General features: G+C 40.2%; 1 protein-coding gene across 4 annotated transcripts in view; it reads right to left on the reverse strand.

The window, feature by feature from the left end:
• The window catches only part of TXNRD1 (thioredoxin reductase 1), a 64,060-nt gene extending 45,015 nt beyond the window's left edge, over positions 1–19,045 (reverse strand). The window contains exons 1-2 of one of the 4 annotated variants that reach the window (XM_012550611.3): positions 18,950–19,036; positions 17,213–17,356 (exon numbers count right to left, since the gene is read on the reverse strand). Coding sequence is in view for 1 of the 4 variants with exons in the window: in XM_012550610.3 (XP_012406064.1) it covers positions 18,950–18,976 (27 nt within the window). In the remaining 3 variants the exon portion in view is untranslated. Of the gene's footprint in view, positions 1–16,488; positions 16,613–17,212; positions 17,357–18,589; positions 18,830–18,949 lie in introns of those variants that run through there. The other 3 variants (XM_012550610.3, XM_023504431.2, XM_023504430.2) reach the window with 3 other exon arrangements.
• Positions 19,046–20,623: the final 1,578 nt, after the last annotated feature.

Here is a 20,623-nt window from a genome sequence, read left to right on the forward strand (position 1 = left end):
AATGAACTAGCAGACCTCTAATGTCCCTTGTAACTCTAGAGTTATCCAATGACCATTCCTTGAAATGTTCTAATAGCATACCAAATGAGTCAGTCAACAAGCATTTATTGAACACTTTCTCTATACCAGGCACTGAGTCAAGGAAGTGTTGGAGATAAGAAAAAAGGCAAAAATCTGTAATCCTAACTTCTAGAAGTATAGATTTAAATGGAAAAGGCAAAGATGAAAATAACTAGGAATGTTATTGCTGTTGTTCATTTTTAGTCGTGTCTGATTCTCCTTGATCCCATTTGGGGTTTTCTTAGCAGATACTGGAGTGCTTTGCCATTTACTTTTTTAGCTCATTTTCCACATGAGGAAACTGAGGCAGACAGGGTGACGTGACTTGCCCAAGGTCACACAGCTAGGAAACAGATACTGGAGTAGTCGGCTATTTCTTTCTCCAGTTCAATATATAAAGGAGGAAACTTGACTCCAAACTAGCACTCTGTGCACCCCTCCCCTCCCTGCAGCAGCCTATGACTAAATACATACAAAATACATAGAGATAACAGAGAACGTTCTGAGGGGCAGAAATGAGGGAAGGGAGATACAGGCCCAGGAAAGAACATTAACATTTCAACTACACATTAAAAAGACAAAATTATATGCTCTGTACCCAGAAGGAAACTAATCTAAATCACAAGATCAAAAATTTAACAGATGGCAAATAGATCTTTTGAAGTCATCTAAGTCCAACCCCCCAATTGTACTAATAAGGAAACTGAGGTCCAATAAGAAGTTGACTTGCCAAAGAGTCACAAACATAGCAAATAGCAATACCTGGATTTTGACAGAGAAACCCTGACTCAAAACTCAACACTATTATCATTGCAAGCTAATAATAATAGTAATAATGTTATTCACATACAAACAAAACAAGCATTTTGAAAAGAAAAAAGTTCCCATCCTTGACTCTATGACCAGTCATTGACTGATAATCACCCCTAGGAAGTAGATATCTAGTCTTTTCAAAGGGTGGAGGCTCTCAGACACACACTCACCCTGTCATCACAGAGAAACTACATCAGTACAGCCCGATTATTCAATCACTTCCACTTATAACTAGTCATTCATCCTTATTAGGTACTCATTGGACAGGAAGAACTATTTGGAAATGGGAAACCTGCAACAAAGGGACAGATCTCTGCTCCTTACTACATTATTCCTTGTGGTATCCCACCTTAACCCGGTCTGATTTCCAAGCTGGACTAAAAGGAAGAAGTCCCAGGGACTCCAGAGAAAATAACAGGTTCACCAGGTGTGGGAGAAGATGGATAACCAACTGTTTACATAAACTCTAAATAACAGGCTGACAGCTCCTGGGTATCAGGAAGCCTCAGAAAATAGGGCGTGTAATTCAAAGGCAGCCAGGTTATTTACCAAATAAATAAAAAGTGGAAGAAGAGATTTCACACAAAGAGAAATCCAAACAAATGACATGGCTGGGGTGTAAGTAAGCAGGGCCACTAGCCTAGGAATCATGACTGCCTTAATGGCAGTCCATCCATTCTTAAAAGTCACCCTCTGCTGCATGTTTATAAACTAGGTCATTTCCCCAGGTGAGGATTCATTTCCCAACTTCCTGGATGTGTCATCTAGATAGTGTCTGAAATCTCTAGAAAGAATGACGTCCAAAGGAGAAGTCATCAAGAGCTGTGGTATTTATAGAATTTCAGCCACCTCTTGTTATCTATTCCTCCTTCCTTTTCCCGGATCAGTGCTTGACATTTAAAAAAGACTTACTAAATGATTTTCTTCATTTATTGTAGAAATTATATTGAAAATGTGTATTATAGAAATGGAGAATCAAAAATCAATCAACATTTGTGCCAGGCATTTGTACTAAGCGCTGGACTGAATAGGAAAGGCCAAAATTCTTGATCCTCTCCTTTTCTTTTTTATCTGATTACTATTTTGTTTATAACCTCCAAAAGAATGTAAGCTCCCCAAGGGCAGGGACTATAGTTTTTGTTATCTTTAGGACCTAAAACAGTACATAGCTTAGCCTGGGTATCTAGTCAATATATGTTTGTTGACAGATTGATTTTTAGTGTTGTGGAATCGTTTCAGTCATGATGACCCCATTCCTTGGCAGAGATACTAGTGATTGGCCTTTTCCTTCTCCGGTTTATTTTGAAGACGAGGAAACTGATGTGAACAGGATCAAGTGACTTGCCCAGGATCATACAGCTAGTGTCTCAGTTTGCCATTTTCTTCTCCAGCTCATTTTACAGAGGAGGAAACTGAGGCAAATAGGGTTAAGTAATTTGTCCAGGATCACACAGCTAGGAAATATCTGGGGCCACATTTGAACTTGGGTCTTCCTGATTCCTAAACTGCACTAAACACTGCACCAACAAGCTGCACAATTATATTGAAATATAATAACCTAATATATGTATTTTTTAATATGTTCACTATATTGGACTACATACTATTTAGGGAAGGGGATGGGGAGAAAGGAAGGGAAAATTGGAACAAGGTTTTTCCAAGGTCAATGTTGAATAAATTATCAAAATAAAATAAAAATAAAACTATGTTCACTGACTAAAGAATGTTTTTACATCTGCACTTGTCATCTCCCCATTAGAATAAAAGTTCTTTGCAAGTAAAGATTGTTTTATTCTTTGTCAGTGCATCTCCAGTGCCTTGAACATGGTAGAGGGCCTTAATAAATGCTTGTTGATTGATGAAACTACTTAGCCCAAAAGATAACTATGAATCCTAAGACACTATGGAATTGGTCGTCAAATAAATGTGTAGTTCATCTCAACCCTCTCTTTCTTCCTTTTTTTTTTTGGCCGAGGCAATTACAGTTAAATGACTTGCCCAGGGTCACACAGCTAGGAAGTGTTAAGTATCTGAGGTGAAATTTGAACTGAAGTCCTCCTGAGGTGCTCTGTCCACTGCGTCACCTAGATACCCCTTCATTCTTTGTTGTTGTTGTCCATCCTTTGTTTTTAAAAGAAACTCAAAGGCATAATAAGGGTGTTGGATTTAAGTGAGGGAATTCAAGAGCGACACGGCATCAGCCTCTCTCCTCCAAGAATGGCTCTCTGGAGAGGAAGATGAAAACATATAGAAGTGAGAATTTCTTTAGAAATATCTAAAACAATTTCTTAAAAAAAAAAAGAAAAGAAAAGAAAATCTTCAAGATTCTTGCTCTCTTAATGACCCACACTCTTGGCGGTATTTCCCCAAACAAAGCAGGTAATTCAACCACATGCTAGACAATTACAAGTACTAACATGCTCTAGTCTTCCCATGGCTTCCATCCAAAGTACCAGCCCAGCAATGGTTTGCCTTGTGATCTTATTTAAGACCACACCAATATTGTGATACAACATTGTGGTGGAACAGTTCTCAGTCAGCCCAGGAGAGGTGTCTGCATCTGAGCTAGAGCCAGAGGGTGAATGATCTTGGACAGAAGGAAACACGTGTAGGACAACTATGAATCTCAAAATGCAGTAGCAACAAGAAAACCTGCAGAAGCAGAGTGGAAATAGCAGCATCAGACATCAGAAGAACTCGAGTTCAAGTCCCAATTACCACAAACTAGTTCTGTGACCTTAAACAGGTCTAAGTCTCAATTTTCTCCTCTCTTAAAAAAATGGGTTGAATCAGAAAACAAGAATAATGGTTAGTTGGCATTTATACATATAAAAGATGCGCAGAAAATTTTGTTATTGGAATGGTACAGCACCACAGAGGTCCCTTCCAGCTCTCAATCTATTCTCCTAAAGGGAAAACATTAGATTAAATCAGCTTTTTAAGTCTCAGAACCTCTTTACACTCAAAAAAATCGACAATTGCCCCAAAAAGCTTTTGTTTATGTGGGTATCTATTGAGATTCACCACACTGGAAATAAGGCCTTAGGATTATTGTGAAAATAGACCCCATTTCAGGCTCTTGAGGATCCTGTGACCACCCTGGGTGATCTCTAAAGTCCCTTAAAGCTCTACTAATTTTTGAATCTATGACAAATTTAGCTAGAAGAACATCTACATTTATCGATTAATTCAAGAAAATAGCATGATGCCACAGAAAAGAGGGCTGGAGTTGGAGTCAAAAGACCTAGATGCAAAATGTAATTTCTGCAACCGACTACCAGAATGGTCTTGAGTGAATCCATTCATCTCCTTGGGCCTTAATTTTGTCATCTATAAAAGGGAAGAGGGAGGATTAGACCAGATTGTCTTCCGAGGTTCTTTCCAACTCTGATCTTAAAACATTTGGCCTCCCTGGGCCTCAGTTCCCTCAATTGTAAAAATTGGGGAGGGGAGAAGTCTAGATGAGATAGTCTTTGAGATCCTTTCTAAATTCTAAGTCTCGGAGCCTCAGGAAACAGGCTCTAAAGTGCCTTACAACTTTAAACCTAGTGTCCTATGATTGTTAATTGTCATCACCTTTCTGAATTTCATATTTATTCCTCATCTGTAAAATGGGCATGAGACACAGAACCATTTTTTTATAGTGTGATCACAAGGCTGAGAGGGGATCACATGCATAAATTTCTCTGTAAATTTAAAAGTACTAAACGCGTCATCATTACTATTATCATTTTTATTGTAGGCTCTTAAGAAATTTGAATGACTCAAAACTTGAAGCAATGACTAGATACTATGGAAGTCTAAGCTGCTCCATATGGGCCAAACGTAATATAGAATAGAAACATGAAGGTTTTGTCAAGTAATCCAGTCCATGAAGGACATCGGTGGCTCCTTGAAGGGCATGACATCATGACTCCATGATTGTTGAACTATTAACTGGTAGGAGTAGAATTTGAACCCACGACTTCCTGCCTCCAAACTCAGCCCTTTACTGTAACAATCTACAAGCAAAGGACTATAGCAGGAGGGGCAGAATTTGTTTTAGAAGCTTTAATGATCATGTCGGTTTCTAAATCGCAAGGAAAACCAAAGTTCATTTTGTTGCCTTAAAGTGTTCTCTGCCATCTAGTCTCAGTCATGTTGATACAGAATGTTTCATTCCCTTTTAGGTTCTATCAAAAAAAAAAGGGATTATCTTCCAAAACACATGAACTCCAATTTCAAATCAATGGTAAACCTCCTAAAGGGAGGATACAAGGTAACCTTTCAGGAGGTTATGGTCAGATTGTATTTTCCCATAGAAATAATGTAACAAATGATCTTTAGTCCCAGGCTAACCCAAGGAAACCTTTTTTAACCTTAGAAATAGTTGAGCTATGTAACAAAAGTATTCTATGGGGCATTCCTGTTCCCACACCCACAGTGGCAGCAAAGTAATATTCACCCTACCTAATAACACCCTTGTTCTAAAGAGCAAAATGAGATAACAAGAAACTAACTTTGAAATTGTAAACAACTCTTTAAATGGAAGTTATTGTTCCTGCGATTCCCAGCCGCCTCGCTCTCCTGTGCTAAGTTACAGGTTAGCTCCCGTTAACCTAAAAGAGGGAGCTATTTAATTCTAAAAAGAATTCTCCAAAGAAAAATTCAATTTTGCTGGTTAAAATTTTTCTTAAATGATGTTACACGGCTTTAAGTGATCTTAGGCAAAAGACCAAGAAATTCTCGATTTAATTTTTAGGCTTAGGCTATTATGGTACGAAGATAATACTGAACTCCAAATAGGAATAAAATTAAACAAAGGTTCTATCATCAGTTCACAAGCTCAACAGACAAGGATAAAGTACTTCCAAGTGCCGGGAAGACAAGGGTGAAAGATAAAATAATCCCTGACCTCAAGATGGTTACATGCCAGGAGAGGGGACAACATGAGTAATTCCAAGAGCATACGAAGTGCCTACTGTGTGCAAATACTGTTGGGTATTGGGGAAATCCAAGATAAATGAGGCAGTCCCTGCTCTCATTATAACATAATATCAAGGAAAGAGAACAATCAGTGCTAGAAGGAAAAAAAAAAATCAGACAATCCTCAAGAAGCTTATACTCTACTGTAGAGAAACATATACACAGGTTGTTGTTTATTTCGAAAGGGAAAGAACATTAACCCAAAAGAAGAAAAAACCTTTGGGAAAATGTGTGCGTCATCTAGTTCTGTTCCAGTCTAGCACTATCTTTCAAAAGGTCACATGAATTATAAAATAGGGTTAATGATTCATAAATAATTTGAGTTGGGAGGGATCTCAGAGGTCATGGAGTCCGATGCTCTGCTTCCTCCCCCAGTTCCCCATGCCTCTACAAGTGATAAAATTGGACTACTCCGCCTTTTAAATGTTTAGATAAGAATTATGATTATATCTCCATTAAGTACAAGATAGAGGGAGGGGATACTTCCTAGAACAGTAATTACATGCCTGATCCACAGCCTAGGTACTTAATAAATGATCTTCAATTGACTGAATGTGTATAAAAATGTATGAAAAAGGCCTCCATAGCTGGTGTCCTTAGGAGAAAACAATGGAAGGGTGGGAGAGAGAAAATCTGAGATTTTTAGTCTAGATATAAAGTCCCAGTGTGGAATCTCCATCCACTGGAACAGATCGACCATTCTCTAATAAGTCTACTCTTCAAAAGACACCTGGGGACACAAAGAGGTTAAATGATTTGGTCACAAGGTTAATAGTAACAGTTACTAAGATTAATATGAAGCTTCCAATTTTTCTACTCCTAACTATTCTTTTTTTATTTTTTGCTGAGGCAATTGGGGTTAAGTGACTTGCCCAGGGTCACACAGCTAAGAAATGTTAAGTGTCTGAAGCCAGATTTGTATTCTATATCAATCTCAATGAATCCTCAGCCAACTGATTTTGAGTAAGAATAGTTTTGTGTTATCTTTGTATCCCCTAGCACACAAATAAGCACTTAATAAATGCTTATAAATAAATGCTTGTTGACTAAGCAAGTGATTGTTCATACCCACATATCCAATTTTCAACTCCTTTACATATGGGGCCTTCCATCATTAGAATGCAAACTCTTTGAGGTCAAGGACTGTCTTTTTATTTGCACATGCCTGTATTATGACTTTAGTACGGTGTCTGGCATATAAGTACTTATTAGCTGACTGATAAGACAAGTAATAATAATTAGCTAACATTTACATAGTACTTCATATGTGTAAGAAGTAATGATGATAATTAGCTGACCTCTAAATAACGCTTCATACATTCCAGCCTTTGTGCTAAGCGCTTTACAATTATTATCTCATTTGACAGTTATAACAACTCTAGGAGCCAGGTGCTATTATTAACCCCATTTTACAGATGAAGAAACTGAAGCAGATAGAGGTGAAATAAATGACTTACTCAAGCCCCACAGCTACTAAGCATCAGGAATAAGAACTGAATTCTTCAAATTTCCAAAATGGCACTCCATATCAGAAAAACTTGAGAAAGATAAGCCAACATTCCCGTATACAATATTTTCCATGGCATACATTTTCCTCGAGAATGGAGGCCAGGAATGATACTAATTTGCTCCAAACAGAGTATTTCATCTGAAGATCTCCAAGCTCCCTAGGAAATCAATTAATCCTGACTACCTACTTATTAGCAATCTCATTTTACAGGGGGTTCTCAGAAAACCAGGTGCCTCCCCATTTAACCCAAAGCTATTGAACTAGCCAGGACCCATCCTGATTCTAAACCTAAATTCTGCCTTAGGCAGTCCACATTTTTGTTCCTGTCCACAGTAGCCCCAACTAGTGAGAATCATTTGGAGGCAACCTTAAAAAGAAGGAAGAACAGCCTTGTAATGGAAACAACACTATGGAGACTGAATGTGGATCAAAGCATAACATTTTCCGCTTTTTTGTTGTTGTTTGTTTTTTTTCTTTCTCATTTTTTTCTTTTTTTGATGTTTTTTCTTGTGCAGCATGATGAATATGGGAATGTTTAGAAGGAATGAACATGTTTAACTTATATTGGATTGTTGTTCTTGGGGAAGGAAGGAGGGAGAAAAATTTGGAACTCGAGGTTTTGCAAAGATTGAAAACTATCTTTGCATGTATTTGGAAAAATAAAATTCTATTAATGAAAAAAAAAAAAGAGGAGGGAAAATTCCCTTGAAATCAAGTACACTTGAGATGATAAGGGGATGGGGCAAATACCCTCCCCCCCCCCCTCGTTCCCTTAAAAACAACAACAACCAAGAGGCATGCTAGTTCTATCTAGCTGGCAGGACCTTCCAACATTCCCAATGCATAGAAGGAGAGTTGAACTTGGAATCAAAAGATGAAGGTATAAGTCTCACTTCAGATCTGAGCAGAGAGCTCTCAAGTTGTGTAACCTTTCCTGGATTCAGTTCCCTTATCAATAAAATGGGAATAACAATGACAGTACTTTACTTATAACTTATGAGGAAAGCATTAAAGTGCAATGGAAGTAATATTACTGTAATATTCAAGGCAGATGTAAATTGCCTTCACCCAACTGGGGACATTGCTTTGATCTTCCCCTTACCATCCCGGAGGAGGTGAGGGTTTCTCCTCAAACTTAAGCCTATAGTTCCACTGTCCTTAGCACTGCTTCCAATCCTTAGCCCTCTCTGAGACTCACTTCAGGGACCACCTCCTCCCCAAAGCCTTCTCCATTATCCCCTCCCCAGGTTTCAGAACTCCTATGTTTGCTTATCTGTGCTGTAGCCCCACTGCGGAAGGTTTAGGAGGACAGGAATTGTTCGTCACTTCATCCAAAATATGGTGGTAAGTAAATGGTGGGAAAAAATCAATCAATAAACATTTATTAAGCACCTACTGGATGACAAAACACTGTGCCAAGTAAGCACTAAGTGCCGAACACAGAAGATCACAGGATTCCAGCTTCAGAGCCTCAAGGAATCCTAGAGGTAAGTCATCTAGCACAAATAGATAAAGAAGCAGACTCAAAATGGGCCTAAGGATACACAGATGCTAAGCAGAGAAGAACTGACATTCACACACTCCAATCACCTATTTAAAGTTTGAAAGGCCCTTTTTTTGTTATTGTTCATTCTTTTTTTTTTTTTCAGTTGTATCTGACTCTTCATGATGCCTTTAAGGTTTTCTTGGCAGAGATACTAGAATGGTTTTCTTCTCCAGCTCATTTTATAGATGAGGAAATTGAGGCAAACAGAGTTAAGTGACTTGCTCAGAGTCACAGTTAATAGGTGTCTGAGGCCAGATTTGAACTCACAAATAGGAATCCTCCTGATGCCAGGCCTGGGCATTCTATCCACTCGGGTGCCACCTAGCTGCCCTCAAAAGGACCCTTAACTACAACATCCCAGGCAGCAAATGCTAGGGATACAAAGAAAAAGAAAAAGAAAGCTAATCCCTGTCCTCAAGGAGCTTCCTCTCTAAGGAAGCTAAAATGGGAGAGGGTAGAAATGTCTGCAGAGGGCAACCGTTTAGGAGTCATGGTGTTTCTGGAGTCAAAACCATCTACTCTGGTGGGGAAAGGGGGAGTAGAGAGACAGACAGAGACAGAGAAACAGTGACAGAGAGAGAAAAAAGAAAGGAGATAGAAACAGAGAAAGAGAAACAGGTGACAGAGAAACAGAGACAGAGAAAAAAGAGAAGAGACAGAAAGAGATACAGAAACAGAGAGAGTGAGAGAAATGAGGGGTGATGGGAGAAAGGAGAAAGAGAGGGGGAAGAGACAGATCTCCCCAGTTAAAGCATATATGCCCATCACCCACTGATGTGTTGTTTCACCCTCTTAAATGAATAAACTGCACTTTGCTCACCTCTCTGTTTGTCTCCTAAGCTGGCTTATTTGGCAGTAGCTAATTAAGGGCTCTGGAAATTCTCACAACTCAGGTTTGGAAAATATTTTACATCGAGTTTCTCATTTGATCTTTACAAACATCAACCCCATTTTAGAGATGGGAAAAGTGATGCTAAGAGAACAGACCTGCTAAAAGTCAGAAGCTAGTTAAGTTTCTGAGGCACCTTCAAATTTGGGTCTTCCTGACTCCAGCTTCAGAACTTGGTATCATGATCTGAACTCGGGTTCTATGACTCAAAATCTGTGAGATGTTTTTTGCTATACCTCACTCCAGACTCCAAATTCAGAGCTCCTTCCACTGCACCATGGGATTTCATCTTCCCCCAGTAGACAGAAGCCATTTAAAGGACCCTATGAGTCACGACTCAATAAAAAGCAGGAAATGGAGTTGCCCTCCCCTTCCCTTTTTATTAACCTGCCACTTGGAATCCACAGAGAAGCCAGATTAATTCAATGTCAGGTTTACTAATGGACCACGTGACCTTTGATCATTTCAAGTATGGATTGCCATTCCTGAGAATCTTGTAATCTCTCTCGGGCTCCATAGCCCCATCCATAAACGCCTACCTCCACATTTTTTATCTCAAGATCAACAGGCATCTTGTCTTAATTGACAAAGGGAAAAAAAAGCAACAAAAGGACTTTCTTCCAGTAGGAGATGAAAAGATCAAAAATTAATTTTAAAATAAGAACGGGAAGCTATTTTGTAATCTGGTGTCCTCAGCTATTGCACAGCAATGAGGGAGGCTGAGGAATTCAATAGGGAAGGCAGGATTGGCAAAGAGCGAATCTGAGTTAAATCCCTTCCTCTGCCAAGTATCGGCTATGAGACCTTGGCAAAGTCCTTCTATCTGAAAGAGTCTCAGTTGTCTCCTCTGTAAAATGAAGAGATTAGATTTTATGACCCAGGACATTATGTGCACATAGTGCACCACAATGGGGAGGGGGAGATAAAAGGGGGAAAAAAAGAATCAATCATCCAACAAGTATTTGAGGGAGGTGGGGTGTAATGTAGATGGATAAATACAATATAATTGGAATTCCCCTCTAGGGAACAGAAGGAAGTGAAAGCTCAAACTAAAGAGAATCCCAGATTTGGGAACATGCTAATTAAGTTGGAGGATGCTCAGGAGCTGGAAGAGAACATTCGGGTTGAGTGAGTGGTTCACACCTGTCTCTTTTTTAAATCTTTTCCGGCTTTTGCCAGGGTGTCTCCATTCAGTGTGGAAACATCATCACACAAAGAGATAGAAAGGGACTTGTCTCGATGGGTTTCTATATCCAAGTGCCCAACAGAGATGAAAGGCCCAATAATTGAGGAAAATTTTCCTCAACAAGCCAGGAAAGTACTTGGATCAACATGTAAAGATAAGCCTGATCCTGCCTTTTTTTATTTTCTCATACACTCAGCCCATGCATGGAACATTTCTCTTGTTGTTCATCTGTTTCTGTGACCCCATCTGGGGTTTTCTTGGCAGAGATACTGGAGTGGTTTGCCATGCCCTTCTCTAATTCATTTGACAGATGAGGAAACTGAGGTAAACCAGTTAAGTGCCTTGTCCAGGGTCACACAGCTAGGCCAGATTTGAACTCACAAAGATGAGGCTATCCGATTCCTGGCTGATCAAAACATTGCACCATCTAGTTGTCCTGGAGCAAATTTCAATCTCACATTAAGATATATTTCTGCTAGCTGGATGGTGCAGTGGATAGAACACCAAACTTGAAGTTAGGAGGACCCGAGTTCAAATCTGACCTCAGACACCTATGATTAGCTGTGTTACTCTGGGCAAGTTACTTAAACCTAATTGCTTTGCACACACACACACAAAAAGAAAGAAGAAAAAAAAATTTTAAAGTATTTTCTACCCACTGTCCAAAATTAGGAAAGTTAGCCTGGGGAGTGACCTATCCATTATGAGCTATCCAACACAAGGTTCTAGTTGATTTGTTGAGAAGAATCCTGTCCAGGTAAAGAAGGTCCTTTGAAATTTCAACACTAATCACACAGTTAAAAAAAAAGGGCGGGGGGGGAGGAGAAGGGGGGACCAAACAAACAACAATTTGGAGTCCCAAGACTATGGAATCCAAATCTCTCCTTTGAGAAGCTGTATTCAAATATCTGTTTTGCAAATTAGATCCAGTTTCCTCACCTATAAAATGAAATAGTTGGCCTGAGTCATCTCTAAATCACCTTCCAAATAAATGAATGAATGAATAAATCAATGTATGAGTAAATAGAATAAAATAAAACTCCTTCCAGCTTTAAAACTTCTGGTCCGACAATTCTCCCCCTTGATACCCATGGCTCTGTGCTCTGTTAGACCTTAGTCTTTCCATTATATTCCAGCCAATCTACTTAGCAGTCTACTTTATATCACATAATCTCTTAAGAAAGGCACTGTGGTATGCTTTCAGAACCAAGAAGTCTTGTTTGTGTTCCAGTCTTGTCTTTGATACCTACTGCCCATGAAGCCCATAGCAAGTCACTTCACTTGTAAGCTGCCCCCTGGCAACTCATAGAATTAAATTATACAAAAGGTATCACCAACTAAAAAAAAAAATTAAAAAAAAAAAAAAGTTCCTTCTACCAAGGAAATCACAGTGACATTCAGTGACTATCCTTTTTCCTATCCTACTTCTTAAAACCCACTTTTCCTCAAAAAAATTTTCTAAGCCACCACTCATTTTCTAAGTATGGCCAAAAAATACCCTGAAGAGCCAGAAGCCTTTAAGAATCTACTCACAACTCCTCTGTAAAGCTAAATTGGCCCAGTGGGTTCAAAGGCATAGGCTCAGGAAGACCTGAATTTAAATCTAACTTCAGACACAGTGCGATTCTAGACCAAGTCACTTGACCTCGTTTGCCTCATCTGTAAATTGGACAGGGGAAAGAAATGGCAAAGGACTACGTTTATCTGCCAAGAAAATGCCAAATGGAGTCATGAATGAACAACAAAAGGCTCCTTCCAGCTCTAGAATATTCTATTTCACTGTAGGCAAGTCCTTTTAACTCTCTAGTCCTGAGTTTACTCATCTGTTAAATGAGTGGGTTGATGAAAAAGCCCCTAAGGACAACAAAACCAATTCTCTTCATCTCAATCTTATTTCTCCTTTGATTTTTTTTTTTTTGGGGGGGGGAGAGGGAGAGATTCACTTTTGATTTTAAAATTAGCAGCTCTAATTTACTCTTTTTATCTGAAGAAAGCAGAAGCAAAAACTACCTAGTTGGGATGGGAAGAACCTTTTCACGAGGTTTAATGAATTAGTGGCAGAGTCAGGCTGCTAGCATTTAGTAAGTGCCTAGTACTGTGCTAAGAAAGAACAAGTTATACTAGAAACATCATTGAATTGCAGGCATAGGACTGTGGGTTACATTCCTACTACGCTGCCTTGATGGTGATTTATTGCTGGTGTGGTTTGGGACCCCATCACTTCGTTTGTATCTCAGCCTTCAGATCTCTGCCCAAGGTGGGCACTGGAGCAAGTGACCTAGGTCCAAGTCCTTCTTCCAGATTTAAATTCTATGATCTGTGATCCTAGGCGATTTAAATGGCACAAATAACCCTGGTTCCCATGCTCTTAAGTCAGTGTGACTTCTCATTGATGCTCTGAATCAACCAGATGAGTGGAATTCTAGGCAGATCAAAAGCACGTATTGATTTCATACACAAACATTTATGATCAAGCTGGGGATTATTATTATATTCATCAGAGCACTGAAAATTTCACAGGAGAAAAAAGTGAGATCCACAAGTCACAAGCCTTCTGGGCTTGAGGTCTAACACTATCCACTATCTGATGTAGCCTCAAAAGGGAAGGAAATATCCAGTGTTTATGACACAAGCTCCCATGGTCAAAATAAAAAGGGTTAAGAAGACTAAGGGTTTATTTAGAGCTGGAAGGATGCAGAGAAATCAGCTAGTTCTTTTAGAGCTTCTTATTTTACAAGATCAGGAAAGTAAAGTTCATTGTTTTTCATGCTTCATTTAGGAAGAGGACCCATATAAGTTAAAAAACTTCCCAAGGCCACACAAAATGACACAGGTGGAATTCATGCATCAAATCAGCTATTTCCACTGTACTACGTACTTCTTGTCCTTCAAAACAGTTACACAAGTAAGAGTTTTAAAAGAGAATACACATTTTAAACCGGTATAGGGGGCATTCTGTGAGGTTCAGGGAAGAAAGATCATGGTGTCCAACAATTTAAACCAATAAGTAGCCATTATACAGGCAGGCAACAAGTATTTATTCTGCCCTTATAATACACCAGGTACTATACTAAGCAACAGGGACACAAAGAGAGGTCTGACTTACTGAATGGTAAATACATAATATTATACAAGTACAGTAAGCAGACCCTGCCCTCAGGCAATTCTATTCTACTGGAATATAAACTCAGCTCTTTGGTTCATAGAGATAAGCATGAAGGGACCTCAGAGATCATCTGGTCCAACTCTCATTTTACAAATGAGGAAACTGAGGCACAAAGGAAATAACTTGTAAAGGAGGCCATATGCTCATAAACTTAGACAGAAATAACTTGTTAAAAAAGGAAGTAACTTATAAAATGGCTCATATGCTCATAGAACCTAGGTATCTAGAACCTAGATAGAAGTAACAGAAAGGGGCTCATATGCTCATAGACTTAGATAGAAGGAAGTAACAGAAAGGGCCTCATATGCTTATAGATCTAGATAGAGGGAAGTAAGTTAGAAAGAGGCTCTCAAACTGGGGCAGATAGGTGGGCCCTGAAGTCAGGAGGACCTGAGTTCAAATCTGATCTCAGACACTTAACAACTTCCTAGTTATGTGACAGTGGGCAAGTCACTTAACCCCAATTGCCTAGGGAAAAAAAAGGGGAAAAAAGAAAGGGGCTTTTATATGCTCATAGATTTAGATAGAAGGAAGTAACTATAAAGGAGCTCATTTACTTAGAAGGAAATAAATTATAAAGGGGCTCATGTTCATACACTTACAAGGAAATAACTTATAAAAAGAGTCATATGCTCATACACAAAGCAGGAAGGGACCTCAGAAACCATCCTGTTCAAAACTCTCATTTTACAGATGAGGCTCTAAGGGATCTAACATTATAAAAGCAGTAATCATCTCAATGGGATCTGAATCCAAGTCCTCTATTATAATATACCATGCTTCCTTCCTTTTAATCCCATGTTATACTTGTGATTCTTGGAGTTAATAAAACCTTTTTATCTCCTCTTATGACATCTAGGACAGAGCTGAGAAGGCCTTCAGAGTTCATTTAGCTTAGGTATTATTAACCTGAAGTGTATGAGCAGACAGAGAGAGAGAGAGACAGACAGAGACAGAGACAGGAGAGGACAGACAAATGGGGAGAGAACTAGACATTCAGATAGACAATGATTAGTTTCATTTGTAATTCTATGTATTTATTTTATGTATTTTTTTTAAATAATTTTTCTGAGAAATGGTCCATGATAATAAACAAACCACAAAAGGTTAAAAAAAAAAAAAAAAAAAAACTTCTGATTGGGTCCAATCTTCTCACTTTTCGGATTTTACAGGCAGTTGAGCTGAGACCCAGAAAACTTGAATAGCTTGTATTGTCATAGATAGTAATTTATTGGAGGGGTACTCGGAACATGACCCCCTATATCTCTCTGAAGCCAGGATTTTCCAAAATGCCTTAATTCTTTCCTCACTCACCTACCCCCTGTCTCTTGAATTCAAGTCACATTTCTTTGCTGTCTCTTAAAAAAAAAAAAAAAAAAAAAGCATGAGTCTCTTTTAGTTCCCCCCCACTTTTTTTCCCTAAACCCAGAGAGGTCTTAAGCTGCAAAATGCCAGTACCTGGCAGCTGAGAGGTTTAACCTGAATGTTCACACACTTAAAACAAAGAGATCAGCCCCACCAGAAGAGGGGCCAGTCTGGTCGCATGAAATTTTAGTAGTTAAAGCTACTTACTAGGAATATAGGGTTGCTTCTTCCCTTACAAACTGGTTTTTCTGAAAAGCAGCTCTGCCTGGGAGAAGTCCAGGCTTCAAGATTTAGTCAAAGACCAGGAGCCCTGAGTGAGAAAACTTAAATACTGGGATCAACCCTATCTCCCCTTTCCCCACTCCACCTCTTCCTCTGAGCAGTAGGAAATGAGCAGTCATATCCTGGGGAAATCTAAATCTTAGAAAAGGCTGGGCTAGAAACTCCCTAAAAACTGGATGCTGCAAGGGATCCAGAAAAAACATGAGTTTAATTCTTTTTTTTTTTAATTTTAAAGCTTTTTTATTTTCAAAACATAAGTATAGTTTTCAACATTCATCCTTACAAAACCTTGTGTTCCATTTTTTTCCCCTCCCTTCCTTCTCCCCAACCCCTCCCTTAGGCAGCAAGTAACCCAATATAGGTAAAACATGTGCAATGTTTCTATACACACTTGCACAATTATCACGCTGCACAAGAACAATCAGCTCCAAAAGGAACAAAATAAGAGGGAAAACAAAATGCGAGCAAACAACAAAAGTGACAATACTATGTTGTGATCCACACTCCGTCCCCACGATCCTCCATCTGGGTGCAGAGTTTAATTCTTTAAATGCAGAAATGGGGGAGGGGTGCCGAGTCCTGGCCAGATGAGGCGGGAAAAGACTTTAGGCTAATCTTCCTCCCCGATTTCCTTCTCCTCCTCCCCTTCCCTCACCAGGTGCACCAGCATCCCCATACAAGCATCTCTTCCCCAGGCCTGACTCACCTCTCTTTCTGTTAGCAGGAGGGATTGTTATCTGCTAAAACCCCACGTAGTTATTTCTTCCTTTTCGGCTACCATCATCTCCCTCCCGACAGGCTCTGGGCTACCGAGGGGCCTGATGGGAAACTGATTTCTTCAAAGAGCTTTGCACTTTTCCCCCAACACCCGGTTCAGTGCGACTAATCCCTCCCCCACCCAACCCAGGGCCTTTAGGCAAGTATTTTTAACAATTAAAAAAAAGAAAGAAAGAAAATAAGAATGAAAACTAACAATGCTTAGTTTTTAACAGATTGGTTACAGACCACTGAGGATATGATTGTGTAAATGAATTCATGTTTCCCGATTTTCATTTTTTTACTTTCTTTCTGTTACCCCATTCCCATAATCCTTGATACAAGGTAACATTGACTGAATTAAACTGGAAGTTAACATATTTAAGTAGCAAAATGATTACAGTATTTAGCAGTAAGGCAATTGGGGGGGAGAGGGAAGTAAAGCTTTTTTCTTTTTCAACGAAAAACTTCTTACAACCCCATTTCAAAAGAAGGAAGCCCAGCAGCCCAACCAACAGAATTTTAAGGCACCTATTTCTGGCTCCAAGCATCAAGGGCACCTGCTTCGGTTCCAGAATGAAATTTCTTCAAGTCTGACCCAGACACAATTGACAAAGCAGGCAAGGCTGGGTTGCTGGGTTTAGGTTGCCCAAGAACCATCCCTGATACCCTACCTTTAGTTGCTCATAGCCTGCAAGGGGTTCCAGGTCAGCTAGCCGGGAGGGCCGTTTCTGGATGAGGTTAATCCCAGCTCCGCAGGGATCTGGCGTGCTAGTCTAGCACGCAAAGTTAGGGAGCCCAAAGTCCATGACTTCTTCCTTTAAGAACAAGAGCCCGGGAATGCCAGTCATCAGGGGGAGGGACTTCCCCAGAGAGTGACCTTCTGTAATTTAACCCCAGGATTTAAAACACAACGTTGCCCTGAGCTATAGAGTACCGGTGACTCAGGCTTCAAGTAAGCAAAAATTTCAACCTTTGTGCCAAAAGTTTGCTAACTCTTCCCCCTAATAAAACCTTCAAAACCAGACCAGGATTTCTCAGTATGAGAATGGACACAGTTAAACATTAAGTTAAGTGTCAGAAGGCAGCATAGGTGCCAAAGTTTTGACCATGGACTGAAACCATCCAAAGTTTTAATAAAGTGAATTTTCCTTTCTAGGTTCCATCCCATCCAGCAAACACAATTCAAGAAAGTCTAGAATAAAAAACTTGAAGATCTTCTATTATAGTTTTCCTGAAATAGCCTAAGGGTCACCCTTTGGACTTTGTAGCAAAAAAAGAAATCTAATTCTAGGAATGGGTGAGTGTTCTTTTGAAAGGTCAAACCCTAAGTAGGGTAAAGAATATCTTATAACTTCAGGGCACTTCCATCTCAAGAATTTATTATTAGTATTAATAGTATTTTTGCAGTGATTAAACACTTTCCTTAGAAGCAGCATTAACCCCATTCTACAGATGAGAAAGCTGAGGCTGATCGTTAAGCAATTGTCCTAAGTGCCTACAAATGGAAGGTCCGGAATTTAGAGCTGGAAGGTCTTCTAATCCAATCCCCCTCCTTTTACAGATGTGGAAACTGAGGCAGAGGGGCAGAGATAGGATTAGAACCCATAACCTCCAGTTCAAGACTCAGAACTCTTTATCCTCTACCATTCTGCCTCCTTTCGGGTGAGAATGAAAATACAAAACAGCTCTTTCATAAACAGAGAGAAGCCCAAAGTCATCTGTTCAAATCCTCCCACCACACTGCCACTTCCGAGCAGCAACTAATAAGCCTATTTCACAGAAGGGTAAACTCCACCACTGTGATTCAAAGCAAATGACAAATCACTCCAAGGAAAACCTTAATATCAAGGTTACCAAACACAAAATTTAACACTCTAAGCTAGTCAGTGGAGACTGGGATCTGTCATTAGTAGGCTTAACAATATGAGAGGATTTTATATAAAGTTCAAAAACCCCTTTAACGCTCGATCTCACCCCCCCCCCACGATGATCCCATGAAGGAGATGATGACATTATCCCCGCTTTCCAAACATGAAGCCCGGACTCACACAGCGCCAATTTTCAAAACCCAGGATTCCAAGATCACCCCGTCGGTTTCCAGCGCGGGTTTTCCAGCCGCGGGGAAAGGGGCCGTCTCCCACCTCGGAAACGCTCCCCAGAGAAGGACGCGGCCGCCGTCAGACTGCTCCATCCAACACCCTCCAGCCCCGTGCCATAGGGCGCATCCTTCCCTCCTACAGATGGGCCCGAACAGCGAGCGACCAGCAACCTCCCTGCACTAACGCATCCCAAGCCTTCCCGGATTGGCCAGCCCCGAGGCCCCTTCCCCTCCCGGGTAACCCAGCAAAGCCGGAGGCTCGGAGCGAGCGGGGGTTGGGGGGGGTGGGCGGGGTTGGGGTCTCACTCACGTCGGGGGGATCGGCCCGTCTCTTCATGCTGGGCTTCCTCTCTCTCCCCAGCTCGTTCTGACCACAGTTTCCCCGTGTTACTTTAAGCCACCAGAAGCCACTCCCTCCTTTTCTCTACGGAAGGTGGGCAGGGAGCCAGAGTCAGAATGACAAAGCAAAAAATTTAGCTTTCTCATATACAAAGCAGGCTGCTTAGCTTAGCAAACTGGAATCTCGTTAGGTGGCTGCAAAGTGGAGAAATCGGCTCCCTGGGGTGCCCCCCGTGGCACAGGCCTCCCACCCACCCAACGTCCTCATGCCCAGAGTAGGAGAGAAGGAAGAACTGGACCTAGAACCTGGGAAAAGACACCAACCAGGGGTTTCCAAAATCAGAGTTAGATCATGCCCTTAGGGACAGTTCCCAAGTAATTCCCCTACTTCTAACCAGTCTTTTTAGGTAATTTAGGGGTTCTCCCTGAAGGCAAGGAGTGGGGAATGGAGGAATAGCTGGAAAGAGGAATATAAACTGCCTACCTCTTCCCAAACTCCGAACTTTCCTTTCTCCTCCCACCCTTAACACTTGATTCCTGATTCTGAGATCCCTTGATCCTAATTCTGAGATCCCTTGATTCCTAATTCTGAGAGCGGGAGGTGGATGGGAATCTATCCCAAGATCACTTTGGGGGAGAAGGAGGAGAGAGAAAAAGACAGAGAGAAAGAGATACTGAAAGAAAAAGAAATAAAAACCAGGAACATGAGCCAGAGGGAAGGGGAGCTTACTACTCCTCCGAGGTGCTCAGCCTGGATTTGACAAGTAGATTGTAACCCTGAGGATAAAGGAGCGGGAGCCATTTAAATTTGGCTAGCAAGGTTAAGTACTTATCACAAGGGATAAGGATCTAAAACCTCAGAATAAAAGGGAAAAAAATTACTAGGTGTTCCAAAGGACTATGGAGGGGCTCTGGGTAAACTCCAGGATGTTTCAGAAATAACTGTTCACTATTTTATCATCCTTTGATTTCACAGATCTAATCAGAGAGTGTATTGCGTGTCTTCTTGAGGGGTAGTAGAAAGGCAGGAAGAAAGGAGAGAATTTGGAATTCAAAAGTTTTAAAAATTAATGATAATTTTTTTAAAAGAATGTACATGTGTATCCAGGAAAAAAAAACAAAACATTTTTTTAAATAAATGTTAAAATGTTTTCAAATGTAACTGGGAAATATTAAACAAAATAAATAAAAAATATATTTTTTAAAGGTTTACTTATGTTTGAGAAGTAGCATGAATGACATTGATGGAATAGAGTTTCTAGGGGAAATGTGCCAGTAGCCCTAAAGCCACCGGGCCTTGACAATGCTATTGTTCCACAGAAAAAGCCAAAGATACCAATGGTCTGTGATAACAGGATTTCTGAGACAAATGGTGGAGTACTTTTCCTTTTCCATAAAATTCAATATTGGGGGGCATAACAAAATTAATTTATCAGAGACATGAAGTAGTGGATCTCTGTTTTTTTTCCTATAAATGTCTTCTTGTTACTGGTTCTTTGTAAATCCTTTTGGAACTTAGCCGGCTTCAATTGACGTTACAATTACAATAAACTTTGCCCCTTGATTTGGAGATGGGTTCAAGCCTGCAAATTCTTTTGAGACATCTCTCAATACCCGTCTGTGACCACAATGTTATGGGGTCTCC

This window comes from Sarcophilus harrisii, chromosome 5 (assembly GCF_902635505.1).
Source record: "Sarcophilus harrisii chromosome 5, mSarHar1.11, whole genome shotgun sequence".
In the NCBI taxonomy this organism is placed as follows: domain Eukaryota; kingdom Metazoa; phylum Chordata; class Mammalia; order Dasyuromorphia; family Dasyuridae; genus Sarcophilus; species Sarcophilus harrisii.